The sequence below is a fragment of the Macrobrachium nipponense genome, chromosome 20 (genome assembly GCF_015104395.2).
Source record: "Macrobrachium nipponense isolate FS-2020 chromosome 20, ASM1510439v2, whole genome shotgun sequence".
Lineage (NCBI taxonomy): Eukaryota > Metazoa > Arthropoda > Malacostraca > Decapoda > Palaemonidae > Macrobrachium > Macrobrachium nipponense.
In genome coordinates this window covers 20,685,181-20,708,451 of record NC_061089.1, presented here as the reverse complement: position 1 = coordinate 20,708,451, position 23,271 = coordinate 20,685,181, and the positions used below count along the sequence as shown (strand labels likewise).

Sequence of the window (23,271 nt, the reverse complement as noted above, 5' to 3'; positions counted from 1 at the left end):
ATATATATATATATAACTATAGATGTAATATATATATTTTATATATAATATATATATATATAATATATATATATTAGGATCGTGCCTTGTATGATAAGGCGCCCTATGAGGTAATGTTAGACTAGCGATAATCTTACGCTAGGTCGGTTGGTATTGCACTTCCATCTTCAATGGAGTGTACGGGGGGTTTGTAGATCACTTACGAAGTCGGTATTATCTTGTTAGTTATTACGACGATGTGTTAAACTCATGGTGAGGAGGTTCTTGTAGAAAACACGAAATATAAAAATATATGTATTCTTCTGAAGTTTTACATGCTGAAGATCAGATATTGATGACAAGTCTTCTAATAACGATAGCTTGATCGCTTCTGCCAATGATGATGGCTAATCCTATTCCTCTACATGATAAAGCTTAGGTAAAGAGGTACAGGTCTTCTAATGACGATCGCTAACTCTGTTCTGCCTGTCTACCATCTCTGTTACAAGTTATGAAGGAACAGACAGTAGTTAGAACTTATGAACAACACAACAAAATGACATAGTTTCATACGAACACACAATCAAAATGAGACACGCTACAGATCACGTAGGCCGTTTGAATTATAGTCGGGGTAGTTGTCTCAAGCAGGGAGCTTGGGACTAAGGTTTATAACAATTGAATGACTACAGGTGACGGCATGTTATCTTAGCCTACATACTTATTGTATACGTCATCTTTAGCGTCTCTAGTCTGATCACATTCCTGCAAGCAATCTTTTATATATATGGACTAACATTCCATATTATTATTATGTAAACACTTACATCAGCTCGGTCAGCTACCAAAACCAACTACTGAATATTACTCAAACTTGACTTGCATTTGACTTATAGGAGTGTGATACAGACACTATGTGAATATATATATATAATTATATATATATATATATATATATATTAGTAAATAAACAAAAAATTCATGGTGTACATGAATTGATTCAAGTAATAAAATATAAAACAATGATATTGGTAAATATAGTGATCACGTGATATATAATGATACAGTTTTTTCACTTCATCTCATTAAGATACATATGCTACAGAAAATACTAATGTACTCTGATAATTGCATAGAATGAAAGATTAACATGATAAAAAATAAAAACATATTTTAACTGATAAAAAATTTCATATATGAATTGATAAAATTATTAATGTTTATGCTGATTGATTCGTTGATTTTTATGCTAAATGTTATATATCTGATACATTAATCAATATAACTAATCATATAACTGCAGATATTGTAAAGATAAAAGGTAACAGATGATTATAGGCTACCTGATTTGTTTATACATATGTATATGGATTCATATAATTATGATTAATATGTGGCACGTTTAAATAGATTCCTATTGCGTACCGCACGCAGATATATTTCGATTCCTTTACTTTATTCTGATCATTCTTTATATATAGATTCCTAGTGCGTACACGCAAAAAAATATATTTCGATTCTGTTATTTATGATCATTTATATATAGATTCCTAGTTGTACACGCAAAAAATATATTTCGATTCTGTTATTTATGATCATTATATATATAGGATACATGACCGAGGTTATATACTTCACATTTAACTAGCTTTCGAACCACTTTTCGTCCATTACACAGTTCCAGACAACCACCCCTATGGCCCAATGAAACGGCCGATTTCACAGGGTTAAAACAAGGGGAAAATTTGTCTGGGCGGGTCCAACGTTCTATTTTGCGCTCATACTTATTCTCTGCATCCTAAGCTACACGATTACGTTCGCGATGAATAAAAAATATCCCAGCACGAGTCCTTCGCCAGCAAAGTAGAGTTGAATATCCTACGGGTCGTAATTGTCGGAAGTATGTCCCATTCGTAGTCGATTCCCGACAGCCGCCAGAGCATTCCGCATTAACGAGATTAACGACGAGATACGGTGTCGGTCGAAGAAGTCCATGAAATTCCTTCACATTGTAGGCGGTTGTTACTCGACTGTAGTCGTCCGCTGCGACGAACGATTTTTTGAAGTTGCGATGTGAAAACTCTCGTACTGCAGGATACTGTAACCAGGTTCCATTAATCAGCCTGCAAGTGAAATTATACTTGTCACAAGGGCAAAGTAAATTCAGACGACATCCAAATACAGGGGAGGGAAGAGAGCCATTTAGACCAGACTTAACCCACATGAATTCGCGATATTTTGGAATTCAAAAGAAAAGGTCCGCTGCTACAAAACTTTTTATCCATGGCATTAACAATGATGTTGAACCTATCCAGGTTCTATGATGACTGTCAAAAAATAGCCATAATTATAAAAAATTAAACAGATATTTCAATACGAATCCCAAAGAAAATTCGATATTACTGGTAGTAAGTTAACTAGACAAAGAAGTGTGAAACGGCTATTTGTAAGATTGCCAGGCAACAAAATAAGCAGTCAAAGAGAAGATTAATCATGATTCTGTATTTCTCTATGCTAACTGAAATTAGTTGTGATAAAATCTGATCCTATGTGCCCTAACAAAAGTTTTCATATTCAATTTTCTCGCGCGCATCCTCTGAGGTTAATTTAAAAAAACTTTATTAATAGGTAGGAGATGCAACGAAAAAAAAACCACTATGTAACTAATTTCTAAATAAACTTTGGGTTTTTCAAGAAAATGTGACATTTTCCCATGAATGTTTTACTTGAATTGTAATAGGCTAATGTTGCAAGTAAATATTTCACATATATATCTTGATACTTCTAAATGTCTATGGAGGTTCAGAAAAAATTAATTCATTTTGATGTTATAGAAATTCTATTTCTTATTTTTTGTTAATTTATTAATTTTTAAAATGATTGCAACTCCTTAGCTAAAGTTGCATTTGCGCACACCGATAGACACTTGTACTAACGTCTGCCTTGCCCATGAGAAGTTCGGGCTAAGCATTCCTTTCTCCAGTCAATCTGTTTTGCAAGCAGAGACGACACACAGATAGAAAGCCTGTGTAAGCAGATTAGAGAGGTTAAAAAGGAACAAATGCTGATACGGCAATGATGGACGTTCGTCACTTGACAGGAGATTGCTCTCAGCAGCTAAGAGTTACGTTACTTGCTGTAATAAATACGACTTTAGGATAATTTTTTTGTTTTTTAATACTCGGACCCACATGAGAAGAATGTCTGAAAAAAAAAAAAAAACAGTACCAAAATTGAACAATATATTAGTTTCATGTTGGAAATCTGCATAATTGTAATTATGTTAAATTAAATATACCTTATTCAACTAATGAAAAGGTTTCCATACAAATTCTATATATATTATTAGCCCTGTATAAGATTATATAGGATTATTTCATAGATAACATTTTCACTTCTAGACTTCCTGACTTTAAAATCTCTTTTATTCTATTTTATTTATTTATTATTATTTATTTATTTATTTATTTTATTATTATTATTTTTTTTTCATTGACTACGAATATAAATCACCGGACAGACAATATGTCAGTAGGTTTTGATATGTGTTTGAACTTTTAGCTTATTTGTCATTACTAAAGCGTTAAGTTTGAGTTCAAATCTTTACGCATATATATTTGGATATTTAATTAACCTACGTTTTGCTTATTGATTTATCGTGATTCCTTTTTATTATAATTTGTAACCCTTCCGACTTCTTACGGAGTGTTATATTGACTCCACTTGTATCCATATTTATTTTATTTTTTTTTTTATTTTTTTTTTTATTTATTTATTATATATATATATATTTGATAAATTAATGGTTGGCTTGAATATGTGGAAAAGTGTTCTAGCGGCGTACCGTATAAGGCTACTTGCGGCATCAATTCTATATGATACAAGGAATATAAATGATAAAGGTATTTAAAACCGCGAGAAACGCTATAATCCAGTTCGGATCCAATATCACGAGTTGTAACTCGTAAGACATTGACACTTCCTATTTAATTATCCGTTATTCTACCAAACGATTGACTCTGGGTGATAAAATATATTATTGGTTTTCTTAATGGAAATGAATTCACACAACATGTTAAGGCGATTATTTATTTTGATTTACTTTACCACCACCCGAAGTCACATTATCATGTGTTGAATTCCATGGTTTACTGATTTAGCACTCATTAAATAGTTCCTAACGCAATCAATTGCGGTGTTTTTGTTTTTAGTGCTATTAATTCTATATAACGTGTCAAGGAACTATTGACACTAAGAAGTGTTTATTCCCTCCTGTCAGACTCGTAATTCTGTAATAATTCTACGTATATTCTTTCAAGGATTGATTTGGCACAGGATAGGCTCCTAAACTGACAGGTGTCTTAGTGTATCCCTTGTTTTTTCATGACACGTGTTACAATTAGTTATGTGCTTTTTATATCTGTAAGCATTGTAGGCCAGTAAAATAGTGATTTGGCTTTCTGTGACATAGTAGGGACCCTGGATGACGGAATGCAACCAGTTTATGACGATTGGTATGAAAGAGATTATTACTACTACCTGCTCGTTAGTCACCTGCTGTGTTCTTCGGGTTTTCCTCGTCACGGACCTACATATAATACTACATTTGATTACATAATTCTGATACACATTACCTTTGAAATATACTTTTGCTTTAGTGGGTTTCTGGCTCGAAGTGTTTATTGTTTTTGCTTAGCCGCTGACGCCCTGTTTTCCGTTCCGATAAATGGGTTTATTGGTTTTGCTTAGGCTGCTGACCCTGTTTCCGTTCGAGTGTTTATTGTTTGGTGTTTATTGTTTTGCTTATCACTGTTGACACTATGCTTTTTTCCAGTTTGTGTACAGTTCTTCTGCTGCGCTCCAACCCAGATATTCAATGCTCGCATCTCTTGGGTTAAGGAATTTTCTTGTTAGATACGGCGGTTTTTAACAATAGGCACGGATGTTTCTATATCTTTTAGTCCAATTAATGGTTCCTTGCTGTATGGTGCGGGATTGCGGGAATTGCGGGGATAATGCGTCAGCTATGATATTTGCTTTCCCAGGTATATCTTATCTTGGCTCCAAAGACCTGAATGATCATTTGTCACCGAGTTCCTTTGGACTGTGATTAAAGCCTTTGAAAAACTCGGTAAAGGACTCATGTTCAGTAAAGACTTTATCAGGATAGCCATAGATTATGAACTTAAAATGTACTAGTGTTAAAGATACCTAGCCCTTCCTTGCCTATTACTGCATATTTACTTTCAAAGGGCTTTAGTTTACGTGAATAAAAAGCTATAGGAAAGAACTGTTTTATCATATTACTGAAGTAGTACCCCCTTACCCCTTGGTCGAGGGTCGTGCAATAAAAAAAAATTCCTATTTACAATCAGGGATTTAGTTAGGTGAGCTGCATTATTCCGCTTTTAAGATATCGAACGCCTGTTGATGCTTTTTAGACCATAATAAATCTACGCTCTTCTTCGTAAGATCTGTTAAAGGAGCTGTCATGATTGAGAGTTACATATTTACATACGATTGTAATACCCACTACAGCGCCAAAAGTGCTGTATCCCCCTTTTACGTTAATAGGTACCGGAAAGTTTATGAATAGCCGACACCTTACCATGGACTACTTAAGACCTTGACTAGACACATAAAACCTAAATAAACATGTTCGGTTTTTAAAAACTCACATTTAGATATTTTACTCTGAGATTATTTGTCTTTGTCTCTGTAGCACTAGCTCTAGTTTATGTGAATGTACTTCTAAGGTATTAGAAAAGATTCAAGATCAACCATATAAGCATGTAGGGTATCCTTAAAAGTCTCCAAACACTATATTATAATTTGGGCGCAACGTAAGCCGGAGGCATACGTAAAAATTGATAATGTCCCCTGAGTGTGCTGAAAACGGTATATGAGGTACAATCACTTAGGTAATGGTATCAGGTAAAAGCCTTTTAAGTAAGTCCAAGCTGGTGAAAAATTTATTCTAACCTAACAGAGATAAGATGTCGTCGGTACCTGGCACTGGAAACTATCGGGAGTCAGTTTCCTTGTTTAAGCGACAGAAATCTACGCAGATACGCCAAGTCCGATCTTTATGGCATGACGTTTTGAGGGAAAATTATATGGGCTATTTGATTTCCTAATGGCTCCTATTACTAACATATTTCAACTTCGTCGTTTATCTCTATTTTGAAATTGCAGTGAGAGTCTATACAAAGGTACGTATATAGCTTTATGTTTGTCCTTAGACTGTATTTTGTGTTAAATTACATCCGTTTTTCCCAGAGATCACTCGCTAGTGGAGAAACTTCCTGGTATTCAGGTAAAAGATAAAAAAAAAAATTTCTGCTGAATCACCTCTGCTTGAATGACTTTACTGATATTACTTTAGATAGATTATCAGAGAGGGATTCATCCACGACTGGTTGGGCGGGATTAAAAATTAGCAACATAAAAGAAATGCGATATTTATATGTATAGGTTTTTTGTGGATTACTATATTAACTTGTTTGCAGCGAGTCAACCGTGTCTAGGGCTTTGTTCGCGGAAATCGTTATATTTCAGAGTGTCGGGAAGGATTAAAATTTCATTTCCCAGCAAAGTCTTTTTTACACGCACTAAGACATTCGAGGGTGCATGCTTCTCGAGATTTTGCGTGCAAAGTGCGACTGCGGTTGTGGGAGAATTCTGTTGGGTCATTTGAACAATGTTACGATTTATGAGACAAATGTATAGTTCCTTTATATAAGTTATTATTTGATTAACTGTCTCATTTTTGTTCAAACGGATTTTAATATGTTTGAAGGTTTTATTAGGATTTTCCTTTGATAAACAGGCCTTATTTTGCAGGATGTAAGATAATATTTTGTATACCCCTAGATGGATCTTACAATTACACTAGATACAGATCAATGTTTTTTATAACTATAGAGGTATCTGTAAGCGCTCGCTTATCCAGACTTCTCATTAGGGAAGTTCGAACAACAGACGGTGAGTCCGTAAATACAGGGTATTACGTGTACTAAAGGAATAAACAAGATATTCTAATTTTTACGGCGCGTACAGTCGGGCTTTATCCACCAACTACTTATAGAACTTACGTATTAAAAAAAAACGAAAACCTGCTCTGATTACCTTATACGGTCGTGTGTTTCATTCAAAAAGATATTGGCATGTATGAACCAACATCGCTTTTCCCCACTCTGCTAGAGTCGCCTATTGTGTGGAATTTGCTATGCTTTGAACACTCGGCAGATTTAACTAACCTTGACCGCTTGACTAGGTGACACAGTCACCGAGTTTGCTTGTTTGATTCTGAACGGGCTACTGTTTCTATTTCTTTTTGTAATAATTAGGATCCTTCTCTTTATTACCATCGGCAACGTATTGTGTGTCTTTAGCATTATGTTGCTGGTTACGTATAAAGCAACGAATGATGAACTATTAGGAACTGAGCGATTACTAATAAGACAAGTTATCATTACTGCATACAATATTAACTGTTTGTACTTCATTCTTTGCTAAAATTTGAAATAGTGAGGGATCCTGGTCAGCGCATTTAGCCTAATGAAAGTTTTTTACAGACATGTTATTCCTTGCAATCCAGCCATATTTTTAAAGTTAAGTTGAGTCATTGAGGTTCGATATTTTATATAACTCAAAAAGCTCAAGGCTAAAACTGCGAGCGGGACTTTGCAAAGGAGCATTTATTGTCATGACCCGAAATAGTGTTACCTCTAATTTATATAGATTTGTACGGGTGTTCCACTTGTTTTTTGTGTGTTTTCTAATCACTACGGTGCTTAACGACCCTATCCATGCATCTGTATAAATACAGACGTCCACTGCGTAAACGCATATTCACTGTTTAATATGATTTGTTACGTAAGGGATTAATAATCACCCAAATGATAAAATTAACATAGTATATGATTATGATATTTCAGTAGAACTTCTGGAAACAGACACTCAAAAGATAAAAACTCGCAGTAGCGAAATCTCAATGATGTAGATAATTTCTGTAAAAAAGTAAGATTAAGAATGTCTCGTAACTTCAGCCACAGGAATAACGAAATTCGACCTGCAAAGGAAACACTCAAAGTTACTCCAAATGAATAAAAAATTGTACTTAGCTTGCTTTTGTGGGAAGTCACGGTGTTCCGATAACGACACACGGCCTTGGTCCTCCTTCTCTATTTAGCGGATGACCTGTTTTTTTTTTTGGCTTGAGTTTCCCCCGTGCGCGTTGTTGGGATGATTCGAGCCCTTGAAAGATCCGATGCTGCAGACGCGTTCGGTTTGTTTCTTACAGTGCCGGAAACGCTCACTAACGATGTTTTCTTGAATGATTCTAATGAGAGACGAAGCTTCCGTTGCCGTAGGAAAAGGACACGTCGGTTTTTGTTTCTTGAAGTTATTCACTAAACGATGATACTAAGTTGCTTGACGAATCTTGTTGTTTTCTGAAGTCGCTCACTAACGATGATACTAGGTTGCTTGAAGAATCTGCTGCTTCCGTCGTCGTTGACTTCTTATTGGATTACATGATTTATTATTCTGGTTTTTTCTTCATAGGACGTTGTAGAGTTCTTCTGTGACACTGCCACCAATATTAGGGCTTGTGCCTAGTATGATAAGGCGCCCTATGAGGTAATGTTAGACTAGCGATAATCTTACGCTAGGTCGGTTGGTATTGCACTTCCATCTTCAATGGAGTGGTCTGGGGGTTTGTAGATCACTTACGAAGTCGGTATTATCTTGTTAGTTATTACGACGATGTGTTAAACTCATGGTGAGGAGGTTCTTGTAGAAAACACGAAATATAAAAATATATGTATTCTTCTGAAGTTTTACATGCTGAAGATCAGATATGATTGTACAAGTCTTCTAATAACGATAGCTTGATCGCTTCTGCCAATGATGATGGCTAATCCTATTCCTCTACATGATAAAGCTTAGGTAAAGAGGTACAGGTCTTCTAATGACGATCGCTAACTCTGTTCTGCCTGTCTACCATCTCTGTTACAAGTTATGAAGGAACAGACAGTAGTTCGAACATATGAACATACATACAAATGACATAGTTTTTCATACGAACACACAATCAAAATGAGACACGCTCAGATCACGTAGGCCGTTTGAATTATAGGTCGGGGTAGTTGTCTCAAGCAGGAGCTTGGACTAATGTTTATAAACAATTGAATGACTACAGGTGACGGCATGTTATCTTAGCCTACATACTTATTGTATACGTCATCTTTAGCGTCTCTAGTCTGATCACATTCCTGCAAGCAATCTTTTATATATATGGACTAACATTCCATATTATTATTATGTAAACACTTACATATATATATACATATATATATATACACATACATATCTAGTATCTAGTGCTAGTGATGTCTTATCCCCCACAGTGCTGACTTCTAAATAGTAAGTCATATGTTTGTGTACGGTAACACTGCGTCCCGGGCTTTAGATAGTTACATTCGGTTTACATTCAACAATTATAATAAAATCCTATTGCAAATATTAACGATGTAATTCGCATACAGTAAATTATTAAAACACTTGTCAGTTACAAATGTACACGCAGATATCCTTTTATTTACCTAAAACTTTCACATAGCATAACTATCCAAAGCCCGGGACCCAGTGTTATCATATGCAAACACCACAGGCAGGTGGACAGATGGAAAAAAACAGAGTATATATAGTTTGGTTCAAATTGCTCATTGCATTTTAGAGTTATGCTGGCACATACTATTACACATACATCCATTTATTTATATATTATATATTATATATATATATATATATATATATATATATATATATATATATATATATATATAATATATATATATATATATATATATATATATATATATATATATATATATATATATATATATATATATATATATATATATATATATATATATATATATATATATATATGTATATATATACATCATACATATGTATATATATAATATATATATATATATATTATATATATATATATATATGCGTGCGTGTGTGTGTGTAATTGTAATAGCCACAATGCCCTCTTAACTTCTCAAATCCTTTGCTCTTTTTTGGATATGCTTGTCACTACAAAGCCTTGAGATCCAAATTCAAAGAAATATGAAGCAATCATGATGTCCGGTAGTGGGAAACGAACCCGTAATACCATAATCACAACAAGGTCACCTTGCCGACCTGACCACGAGAAGGATAAAAAAGTCTATTCCCTCTCATACATACATACTATACCTGTCATTTTCAGATATATTTATCTCCTGGTCAAGTCGGCAAGGTGACCTCCTCGTGATTATGGTATCACAAGTTCGTTTCCCACTAGCGGACATCATGCTTTCTTCATATTTCTTTGAAGTTGGATCTCAAAGCTTTGTAGTGACAAGTGTATCCAAAAAAGAGCAAAGAATTTGAGAAGTCAAGAGGGCATTGTGGATATTACAATTACACAAGTATCTGGCAAAAATGATCAGTAGATTCTACATATATATTTCAGCCTAAAAAGCAATAAAAACGATTGCCCACTTGACTACGATGGTGAGGAGGGGTCTATTTCAGCCCTGATAAATATATCTGAAAACAGGTATATATCCTTCTTGTAGTCAAGTCGGCAAGGTGACCTCATTATGATATGGTATCGTGAGTTCGTTTCCCGCTACCAGACATCATGATTTCTTCATATTTCTTGGAAGTTGGATCTCAAGCTTTGCAGTGACAAGCGTATAAAAAAAAAAAGAGCAAAGAATTTGAGAAGTTAAGAGGGCATTGTGGCTATTACAATTACATATGTATCTGGTAGAAATGACCAGTAGATCATATATATATTATATATATATATATATATATATATATATATATATATATATATATATATATATATATATATTATACATATATATATATACATATATACATATATATAATATATATATACTATATGATAATATATATATATATATATATATATATATATATATAAGCATGTATCTACCGAAAATATGAATAAATAATTTTCAAGCTCAAATTCAACTTCGATTTGATATATTTTCACAGGATAATTAACATCATAACCATGTCAGAGGACCAGATTATCAACCAAATGCCTGTTGTTGACATAGGACAGCTGGGTAAGTGAGAGGTCATAGTGATAGTAGTAATAAGTAGTTGTAGAAGAACAGGTTTCAAGCGAATGCTTTACACCTGCTAAAATACAGCTTTAAGCAACATTTTAATCTTTAGCACCTGCTTAAGAGTTCAGGTTGATAAAATTCTATGAGAAATTTATGTAGATTCTCTCTCTTCTCTCTCTCTCTCTCTCTCTCTCTCTCTCTCTCTCTCTCTCGTCTCTCTCCTCTCTCTCTCCTCCTCTCTCTCTCTCTCTCTCTCTCTCTCTCTTTTGCTCAACATGTCTATCATGGATAGACAATGTTATTAAATCAAGACTTACTGTACAAATAGTTGAGGATGAAGAGGAAGAGGAAGAAGAAGAAGAGGAAGAAGAAGAGGAAAACAGAGAAGAAAAAACTGAAATGACAGAAAAAAATAAGGAAAACAAAGAACAAGACAAGAGTATGGATGCAGAGATACTCATTGATACTATACGTATATGAGGCAATCAAGCAGCATACATACGAAGAAATAAATTACATGACAATACAAAATAAAATCCCGAAGAGGCTCTACCCAGATCTGCACACTGATGGGAAAGAGGAAAAAATAGACAAGAAAGACAAAGTCTGCACCCTTTTGAAAAGAGGGAATTGCAGATTCGGAGAAAGATGTTACTACAAACATCCTAAGGTATGTCACAACTATGAAATCTATGGTAAATGTGCATACCTAGACGGCTATGAGGATGATTGCAGAGATCTACATCCAAAAATATGCAAAAACCTAAAAGAAGGAAAAGGATGTAAGTTCGACAAAAATGTAAATATATGCACCCTGTAGCTATGAATCAAAATCTATTAAATAATCAATTAAATAATAAAATCCAAAATAGGAAAGAAACAAATAAAGAGAGGAACAAAGAACATAAGGTGAATGAAATAAGCAAGCCATCACTGCGATATGGAGTGTCAGCAAAGAATTTCCAAGCATCAGCTCCAAGATACTACAGCTCAAGAGATAGATACTGTATGTACGATGCTAGGGGATATTGCAGATACGGAGAAAATTGCAGATTCAGACACAAAATTAATAATTATGATGAAGGAAGACCAAATATTATGGAAAAGTTGGATTTTTTAATGTCAGAATTTCTGGAAATGAAGAAAAGGACAACATACCAGAACAGGAAAGAGACGTGGGAAAATCCTTATTATTACCCATATTAAATGAAGGAGATAACACGCAAACCATCATATTGATGAATGCGCAGGGTTTAGTTACGAGTAACTCAAAAAGAAAAATAAAGTACTTAGAAGAACTAACTCAAATTGAAAAGAAATAGGAATCAAGGGGGAACCCCAATATATGGGAAAGACAAAAAACAAGGAAAAATATATGAGAAATATAGTATATAACACAGAATGTGAACTAATAGCGGTAGAATTTGAATCTGAAAAATTAATGAACATAGTAATATATAGACCCCCTACCACTAAAGAGTTTGACACAATAATAGAAAAATTGGATGATATATGTAGAAATCACAAGGACTGGACTATTCTCCTATCCGGAGACTTTAACTTTCTTTTCGTAGACTGGAAAGAACGAATAAGAGATTGTGGTTGTATTTATACATATAAAAAAGAGAGTAATAGTAGTGCAGAAGATAAGAGGCAATTCGAAAAGCTATTAGATATGCTACTAGAATACAACATTCAACAAATAAATCACCTGCCAACAAGAAGGGAAAATACTTTAGACTTAGTATTTGTGAACGAGGTGAATTATGTTAAAGAAATAATAGTTTATAATGCGAGTATTTCAGACCATAATGTCATACAATTAACATTCCATTCCAAAGCAAGTGAAAACAGAGATAAGCAAGAAATGAAAAAGTAGGAAGGATATGGAAAATACAACTTCAACAGTAAAAATATAAAATGGTCAGAAATAAATGAAGAATTGAACAAAGATTGAGATAACATTTTCGTAAGTGATGATATAAAGGTAAATACGGAGATATTATATAAAATATTAGAGAAAATAGTGGATAAATATATACCGAAGAAGAAAAGTGGATAAATATATACCGAAGAAGAAAAGTGGATAAATATATACCGAAGAAAAAAGGTCTTGCAAAAGAAAAAAAAATGCATGGAAAGTGATTGAACTAAAAAGTAAGACAGAAAATGCAGAGCAAAAGATTATACAATCAAAAGAAAATGAAAAACGGGACTTGGAAGAAAAAACCAAAGTAAATATCAAGCAAAACCCCAAACTATTGTACTCGTATGCAAAAAAGATGAATAAAAGAATAGAAATAGGCCCTCTAAGAATTGAAGGGAGATTAACAAATGAAAAAAAGGAAATATGCAACATATTGGCAGAATGATATAAGAGAGAATTCACCCCTAGAATTGATAATGAAGATAATGATATAGAAGTAAGGGATGAAAATAGTGAATATTTAGCAGACATAGATATTAATGAAGCTGATATTGTGCAGGCTATTAATGAAATTAAAAATGGAGCTGCAGCTGGGCCTGATGGTGTCCCTGCTATTTTGTTAAAGAAAGTAGTTCATTCCATCACAAAGCCACTTACAATATTATTAAGACAAAGTGTAGATACAAGCAAGATTTATGATGAGCACAAATTAGCATATATTACCCATACTTTCAAAAGTTAGAGGCAAGTAATTATAGGCCTGTGAGTCTAACATCACATATTATGAAAGTGTATGAAAGGGTAATGAAGAAAAATATTATGAAACATTTAATAAAAAATAATTCGTTTAATATAGGACAACATGGTTTTGTACCCGGAAAAAGTACACAAGCCCAACTGTTAGTCCACCGTGAGAACATATACAAAAACGTGAAAAGCGGAAATGAAACAGATGTAGTTTATCTAGACTTTGTAAAAGCTGTTGACAAGGTAGATCATAATATATTAGCGAAGAAAATTAGGAAACATAATGTAGTGGATAAAGTAGGAAGATGCTTAAAACAATTTTTACACAACAGAAAAAAGATATATAGTTATTGCAAACGATGAGAAATCAGATGAAGCTAAGGTAATATCCAGTGTGCCACAAGGTACGGTGTTAGCTCTATTACTGTTTGTTATTTTGATTGCAGACATAGACAGTAATGTTAAGGACTCGGTAGTGAGTAGTTTCGCCGATGACACAAGAATAAGTAGAGAAATTACTTGTGATGAAGATAGGAACACGCTACAAAGAGACCTTAACAAAGTATATGATTGGGCAGAGGTAAATAGGATGGTATTTAACTCTGATAAATTTGAATCAATAAACTATGGAGACAGAGAAGGAAAGCTATATGCATATAGGGGACCTAATAATGAGACAATCACAAATAAGGAAGCAGTTAAAGACCTTGGTGTGATGTTGAATAGGAACATGTTATGCAATGGTCAAATAGCAATTCTATTGGCAAAATGTAAAGCAAAAATGGGAATGTTGTTACGGCACTTCAAAACAAGAAAAGCTGAACACATGATTATGCTTTATAAAACATATGTTCATAGTCCACTTGAATATTGCAATATGATATGGTACCCACACTATTAAAGGACATTGCACAAATAAAGAGTGTACCAAGGTTCTTTACAGCTAGAATAGAAAAAGTAAAGGATCTTGACTACTGGGAAAGACTACAATCCTTAAAATTATAGTCTACAAAGGAGAAGAGAACGCTACATGATAATTCAGGCATGGAAACAGATAGAAGGAATTGCCGAAAACATCATGGAGCTAAAAATATCAGAAAGAGCAAGCAGAGGTAGATTAATAGTGCCCAAAACTATACCAGGAAAAATAAGGAAAGCACACAGGACATTAATCTACTACGCACCAGCATTGACAATGCAGCGTCTATTCAATGCGTTGCCAGCTCATCTGAGGAATATATCAGGAGTGAGCGTAGATGTGTTTAAGAATAAGCTCGACAAATATCTGAGCTGCATCCCAGACCATCCAAGATTGGAAGATGCAAAATATACCGGAAGATGCACACTGAGGGACCTAGGGCAACCCGAACAAGATGTAAGGTCTGTAAGGTCTGTAAGGTAAGGACCAAGTTGCTCATTTCTATGCTTCATCTTCCACAAATCTCCACTCATCTCCAGCCCACAAGAACAAAGTTGACACACTATCATGCACTGTTCTACCATGAGTTAAACGAAGTTATGTTTAAACCATTTCCATCTCCCTTTCATCATTATGGAAAGGAATGGAATATGGAATTTAAGCTTGAAGCCAAAGCACTGCAACCCAACCTTTCATCATTATCTACATTGTAATACCGTTCCTAATTCTACCTTGCCTTTTGACTCCTTGTATTCTTCATGAAGCTTTATTCTCAAATCAACAAATCTTTCCGAGCTAGTGTTATCGTCATACCAATATTCTTGTCCAAATTTTACTTATGTATGCCATTTCAATCTACAGCATTCGATTTCCTTTGTACATCAAATATTTTTTCATTCTATCTATTGTTGCAGTACCTGTTTTTCTTAGATTTATTCTACGTCCCATCTCTAGATACAATATTAAGGAAGCTTTGTCAATCTGTGAGTTGATAATTGAAATAGCATCATCGGCATAATCTATAAAGTTTCTATCCCTACTCCACTATGTGGTTCGGATCCTACAATAAGCAGTAGGTCCCATTGCTAGGTGAGCAATTGGTTCCTAGCCACGTAAATATATCTAATCAATCTATACCTCCGCTTCCATACCGACTACTTTTTCCAATTTGACATAAACAACTTATTTTTCCTGGACTACAGCCACAAAATTACTTTACTCTCTAAAGGGTGTGGGTCAGCACAGCTCCGGACTTTAAATTATGATATTACACCTTTAAAATTGTCATGTTATTCAAGGTCCAGGTATGACGTCTGTGGGCAATAAAACAACTCCATGGCGTAGGAGGATTTCTAATTAGGATTGCAAAACCACTTATCCACAATGCGTAAAAGCAATTGTGACATTAAAAGCAACCCCTAGTTTGCTTTATTATCTTAGGATGTCCTGCATCCTTGCTCTGTGATTGATTACCTTTACAAATTGTAAAATTCCGTCACTCCGTTACTGCTACCATGCATGTCATCGACGCAGAGAATAATTAACTTTTTCTAGTATGATTTATGATTAAAATAAACTATCTAACTTTAAAGGGAGGTAATCTAAATTGTGCCTACAATAGGCAAGCAAGTACCAAGGAGCATAAGCAAGTAAGTAGTGCAGGAAGAGATTAGCAGATTTCGGATGTAATGTTAAAGAGCTGTAGTAAGTTCAGTTAGATACAAGTTTCACTTTCATGAAAGCACTCACCATAGTAATGTAGGTAGCTTCATTTGCTTTTCCTTTTAAACTAATAAAACAAAGGCGCAGATTTCCTCTGAAGCTAACCATTTACCTATGATTTTAAAAGGAATTTTAACGAGTCCGTAAAGATGCAAATACTTCTTTTAAGGTGTGGATCACACATCAGAGCCAACAGAGGAGGAGTTTTTAAGGGTCGGAAAAGAAATTTCGGATGCCTTTCAAGAGCATGGATTTGTTTATCTTAGTGGACTTGGCAGCCTGGAGGAACAGGTCGGTAAAATCAATGTAATAGTGAAAATGAACCCTTTTTTTATGCCATAAACTCCTTAAGGATATAGTGCTATTAAGAACTAACTACACCCACTGCTATATTTTTTCTTTATTTTGCAAATTTTATATGGCCATTTAACAGGCAGTTTAGCCTTTATTCACTAAAGAATAAAGGGATTTTCCAGACGTATGAGTAATAAGATATTTTCTCTTGTAGTCTTGTCTTTAGCAAATGAGTTTTTCCAACTTTTCTCTATCAAGGGCAATACTAGTGGGAAAATTACAGTTGACCCATATGGGCACTCTTAGTATGACGATTACATCCGACACATTGTGGGTACTCTTTGCATGACCCATTGTATCTTCTAACAGAATTCACTTGTCATTCATACATTCGTTATTTGTTCTTACAGGGCATATAGTTGTAATTTTAGCATACACTTACATTCTTATGATATTTTTCTATTATTCATGTACCAATTCAGGACAAATTTTAATATTTTTGTCTATAATAATTTTCTACTTGTGCAGCTGAAGATTTCAAAACTGACTTTCAAACACTGAATCGGACTATCGTTGTTATTATTTCCAGGTCAACAGAATGGAAAAAGCAGGCTCCACATTCTTCGACCTCCCACGAAAAGATAAAGAAAAGTACCATCTTAATGTTAACAAAAAAGAGGGTTACATGGCTATCAACGAACAACGGTAAATGCACTGAAAAAAAGTTGTACCTGTCATAACACCACAACTCTCCCAATATTCAATGATTAGCTATTTCATGAGAGTTACAGTTAATTAAAAAACATTTGTTTGGAAAAGTCCAGTTCTGTGACTCAAACATCGTCATCACATAAAGTGCGCTACGTTTAATAAACAGCTTCCACAAATTAATAATTTAATTACAATGCAGTATTTTATAGGCTTTCAAACACCAGACACAAAAAAATTATATATATATATATATATATATATATATATATATATATAATGTCTCGGACGGATAGACATAATCCCTGAAAAACTCATTTGTTTTACAATGACCTTGGTAAGGAATTATTCATGGCAGTCAAGACAAGGATGCTGTTTTCAGCTTGGGTTAATACAGGATAGAAGCAGAAGCTAATATATATATATATATATATATATATATATATATATATATATATATATATATATATATATATATATAATATACATATATCGTAAATAGCCACATGAAAGGTGAAAAATTAAAGACCAGGTACCAAGCGCTTTCGCATATTGCGTACACTTCTTTAGGGTAAAAAAAAAAAAAAGTGTACGCAATACACGAAAGCGCTTGGTACCTAGTTTTTAATTTTTCACCTTTCATGTGGCTATTTACGTACATATTTGTCATGTGCTGTTTGGTGACTTATTGCCGATATATTATATATATATATATATATATATATATATATATATATAGATATTATATATATATATATATATATATATATATATAATATATTATATATATGCGTGTCTAAATACAGTGGCTCCTCCCTAAAAAGGCAAAAAAAGTAGTGCAGTGATAGTGATTATCAACTACTAGGACGTGACATTTGTAAGTATGCTTCCAGCCAGATCAGGCACCTAACATATCTAAACTGGAGTCTCATCAGGAGCAAGTCGACTATCCCTACCTGTTACACAGTATCTATCAAACACTTCTTTTTAGTTTCTCTCTCCTCCCTCTCGAAACTTTAGAAATAAATATGCCTCTTACCGGCCCAGTATATCGTCCTCCTTTCTCCCAACATGATCAAACACTACAACACACACACGCACACACACACATATATGTACACTTGTACACTATATATCTCCTAGACCTATGCTAAAATTCTTAGTACATCTTAGTTATATTCTATATATATCACCTTTTCAGGCCTTCCAAATCTACATACATTACGCACACCAATCAAATGCAACCACTTGCAGACTTCACCTAGTTTCATAATTGACTCGTCTATATGCATGTTGGTAAGTGTGCTATGAACAAATCTTGGTTGAATTAATTCAGATAATGTAAACCACCTAGAAGATTTATGACCCAAAGATAGTTCATTCTACAGTGCAAATGTATACTGAAATATCGTATGAACAAGCCACTTCAACAGCAGTGCAAAATTAGTTCTTATCAATAAAACATCTAAATTAAATTATTTGGTAAAAAGGTTGGTATAACAAGTGAGGAGAAGCTTAATGCATTCTGCGATACCTTCCCATGCAAATGGCAGTATCAATATCAAACTGCACTAGCTTAATGGAAAAAGAGTTTAGGCCACATTTGTTTACAAGGTAGGTATATATATGTGTATATATAATATATATAGATAATATATATATATATCTTTTAAATATAGATATATTATATATAAATATAGATAGATATATAGATAAATATAGATGATTAGATATAGGTCGCACACACATTCTCTTAGGGTAAATCAAACAAATGTTTATGTCTTACATAAATCACAGATCAGTGACCTTAACGATTTGCTCAGGTTAGACTACGACTATTCCCACGAACTCCACGAATCCTACGACATAATGAGAGGAGATGGAATCTTTCCCGACGACATTGTTCCAGATTTCAGGCCCGCAGCTAAAAACCTACTAGACTCGTTAAAGATGCTCACAGAACGCATTCTGACTGCAATTACACTGGGACTAGGTAAAGTACTTAGACCCACCTTGAGTTTAAAAGGTATGGGAATTATGTTTACTTCTTTGTCATTCTTAGCGGTTTTAGCTGATTTACACCTGAAAGTCCCTCAAGAAAGGAGCATTACTAAAAAAAAAAAAAAAAAAGCAGCGCCATCATCAGTTGTGTTAATTCTGTAAAATGCCAATTCTCTCCCTCTACAACTATTCAGAACTCGACAGGAACGTCATTACAAATCTTCACAAAAACGTGTCTAGTGACAGTGGTATGACAGCTCTTCGCCTGCTCCACTATCCACCTGTGCCACAACACCTCTTAAAAACTTCTACTCGATTTGGTGCCCACACCGACTGGGGCACCATTACCTTTATATTTCAAGATGAGGTGGGAGGACTAGAGGTAAGCAACGATCTTGCGAGGTCAATATAGCTATCAACCCTTGTCCACAAGTATAAAACTGAAATTCTACTCAATTTTGATTTGGTCAATAATTCATCGAATAAAATCACTAAAATCCATTTTCGTATCTAGTGGACAGAAAGACAAACAGCCATGCAAACGAAAGGACAAAAGGTAATGGATTTGATTTATGAAAGTGTAGTCTGCCAACCTGACAATGAAACCTTTGGGTTACTCAGCACTCGGTACAAGTAATGAATTTTGACAGAATTCCTTAAAATAATTACTGTAGAAAATACCATTCAAAATCGCCACAAAAGCAGAACCAGAAAGAAATTGGTTTAAACTTGATATCTGGATAAAAATAAACAAAACAACCTCAGACAATGTAATTCCTAGCCCTGAGTCAATCGCAGTGAACATTAATCGTGCTTATTGTGCAAGTGAATCGGGGAATGGACATGTCTCACATTAAATATAACATTATTTTGTTTTTAATACGTTCCAAAAATTCCTTTTCTATTCGCTGCATTTTTTTTTTATTCTAGGTACGTCTCAACAACGGTGACTGGGCCAGCGCAGTGCCCATTCCAGGAACTGTGTTGCTGCTGGTTGGTGAAATGTTCGATATACAGACTTCACATAAATTCAGAGCACTGGTAAATTCGAGTTTTTGTTTTTTTATAACATTTTTAACACCTTGCTTCCTTGTACCACGAGATGTTTAACAATTAAACCAACTTAAAATCTGGGAGAGCTTAGTAAATCTGCAGAGCTCATTATCCATACCTTCACCACAGAAGAAATGGTATATTTGTAGCACAGATTCACAGACCTGTAGACCAAATAATTTATGGACCACAAAACGTAGTGTCAGTGTTTTGTCTCTAAATATGCATTTAGCTAACATATCGTATTTTAGTATCCATTTTAGGAGAAGGTTAAAGTTTCATACACGTTCTTGGTTTTTCCAGATAATCGTTTAGCTATGACAAAAATTGCGGAAATAAAGTAGTTCTTTATTATCCACTGCTTTTGCTTTAGAGAAAATTGGAGTGGTATACCAGTTCCTAACCAAAACAACAAAGATTCACATGCTAATCAGGGTATGAACACCTGTCCTAAATAATTGCCTTTGTGTGTAATTATCGAACAGACTAAAGCTAATTGGAATGGGCTACACAAACAAACATACAAACACACACACACACTATATATATATATATATATATATATATATATATATATATATATATATATATATATCATATATATATAGTATATATATATATATATATATATATTATATATGCATATATATATATATAATATATAATACAAATATACAAACAAGTAATTATGGGCAGTTTTAATTCCTGCATCTTCAGAGAGCCTAACCATCGTATCACAGTGGAAATGGCATTATATTTCAAAATTAGTTACGCCAGTTACTTACGTTGTGACTGAGTGCAGGCAATTCAAAATTCTGACAGATGGAACTGGGTATTTAGTCATAATTATATTAGCTTTTTCCTTTCTTTTCATTCTTAGGAACACAGAGTCGTGATTCCAGAAGAGGATTCACTAAAAGGGAGGAGCAGACGATCCACGACATTCTTCGTAATGCCGGATAAACACGTGCAAGTTAAGCCTCTTTGGGGGTCGCCGGTAACAGAAGCCTTGTCAGTTGAGGAATTTCTCACGAGAAAACTCAAAGGAACCCTGAAGTACTGACATCTTTCACTTAACTGTCATTCACCTCATTACTGGTAAACATGGTTATCTATAGGGAAAATTTTGTATTTTATCATTTGCTAGAGTATGATTGGGTACAAGATGCATTTAACTCATTCATAGGTATTTATATATGTTGTTTACGGTCCAAGAAGTTATAATTTCCATTTTTGGTACCTACGTCTGGTGCAATAAAAAAAATACAGCAACTTCCTTTAAAAACAGTGTGATTAAGATGTATATATTGTAGTAATGAAATAACTGCAAAAGATATTGCAAATCTGTACAACGTTTTCTTCTAAACGCTTGAAAAAGTCTTTAATCACGTGATCTGAATATAATTGATATATGATCTATAAGCTAATAAAAAAAGTGACCTTTAGCTACGCTCTCTCTCTCTCTCTCTCTCTCTCTCTCTCTCTCTCTCTCTCTCTCTCTCTCTCGTGTGTGTGTGTGTGACAACAAGAAGGAATGGTAAATAAAATGGTTACATGTTAAGTATAACAATATAAAAGCTAAAAATTGACTCAGACTCTAAATTCACTGCTTGTCACAATCGCTGTGCGTTCACAAAAAACAGGCATGACATAAACTATTGTTTTGTTATACCAATAACTTCGATAACAACAACATAACACTACAGAGTACGTAGAATGAACCCGATAATAAGTATCTATGAGGACTCGAATGAGATATACTGGAATAAGATAACGAATCTTTCAACATTTCACACCACAAACAAGATAAAGTTTCTTACAAGACATTATCTTGTCTCATTATGTTTCATTATGTACCCTACGCCCTGGCTATGAATAACTAATACAGGGATAGCTGCAGTTAGTAACTGATCTGTAGTTAATAAGACAGTACGGTAACTTTGGCCTACAAAACATGAACTGAAATTCCCGTTTTCCCTTTCCATTCGTATACAAGGTGAATTCACATAATAATTGGTTATATTGCGGTATTATCATGAGTAAATTATTTTGTATTTACTGTACCTTTACAACGTTTAGATTTTTAAGAGGCCAAAGTTCAAAGTTCTGTGATTTTCGCGAGATTCTGATTACACTAAAAATGAAACAATCAACATGAAATCAGCAGAAACTAATTCTTTATACATGAAATATATTACGTGTAAAATCAACTCTTCTTAGACTATAAGGAAATATACTTGGGAGTAACTGATAAACATGGAGATATTTTTTCTATACCTCTATACTGTATTGCTTGATAGCATATATATATTACTCTAACCTAGTGGCATATAATATTCAATTTTTACCTATCCGTGGCAGAAATTACCTGCCGTGATTAGTAGGAACTATTATTATCTACATCAACTGTTTCTGGCACATTGAACATTTTTTTCAGATTGCTCATATGATGATCAAGTGTGTTTTTCCACCATAGTTGCCGGTACATAACACAAAAGTTTTTTTTTTCTACATTCAATCCTCTAATAACAAAGTAAATTTTTTTCCCTGTGGAAGCTAAAATAAATAAGGAATTTGCATTAACATTAGTGGCGAAAACAAGCAAATAAAAAGTCGAGAATATGAGTAGTTTTTCAAGTACAAAGTATTTTTCCTAAGTATACTACAAATGATTTTTTTTTTTTTGTATCAGTGCTGCTCACCCGGAGCAGGAAAGTCTCCCGAATGGAGAAATCCCCCATTTCCTACTGCAT

The 23,271-nt window shown here is 34.0% G+C and overlaps 1 protein-coding gene across 1 annotated transcript in view; it reads left to right on the top strand.

The window, feature by feature from the left end:
- Nucleotides 1-22,775, top strand: part of LOC135222922 (uncharacterized) — a 50,995-nt gene extending 28,220 nt beyond the window's left edge. Inside the window, exons 2-8 of the mRNA XM_064261358.1 lie at nucleotides 11,071-11,144; nucleotides 16,632-16,753; nucleotides 17,346-17,461; nucleotides 19,288-19,457; nucleotides 19,660-19,847; nucleotides 20,396-20,506; nucleotides 21,399-22,775. Coding sequence (XP_064117428.1) covers nucleotides 11,090-11,144; nucleotides 16,632-16,753; nucleotides 17,346-17,461; nucleotides 19,288-19,457; nucleotides 19,660-19,847; nucleotides 20,396-20,506; nucleotides 21,399-21,581 — 945 coding nt within the window. The 5' untranslated portion in view covers nucleotides 11,071-11,089 and the 3' untranslated portion in view covers nucleotides 21,582-22,775. The remainder of the gene's footprint in view (nucleotides 1-11,070; nucleotides 11,145-16,631; nucleotides 16,754-17,345; nucleotides 17,462-19,287; nucleotides 19,458-19,659; nucleotides 19,848-20,395; nucleotides 20,507-21,398) is intronic.
- The last annotated feature ends 496 nt before the right edge of the window (nucleotides 22,776-23,271 follow it).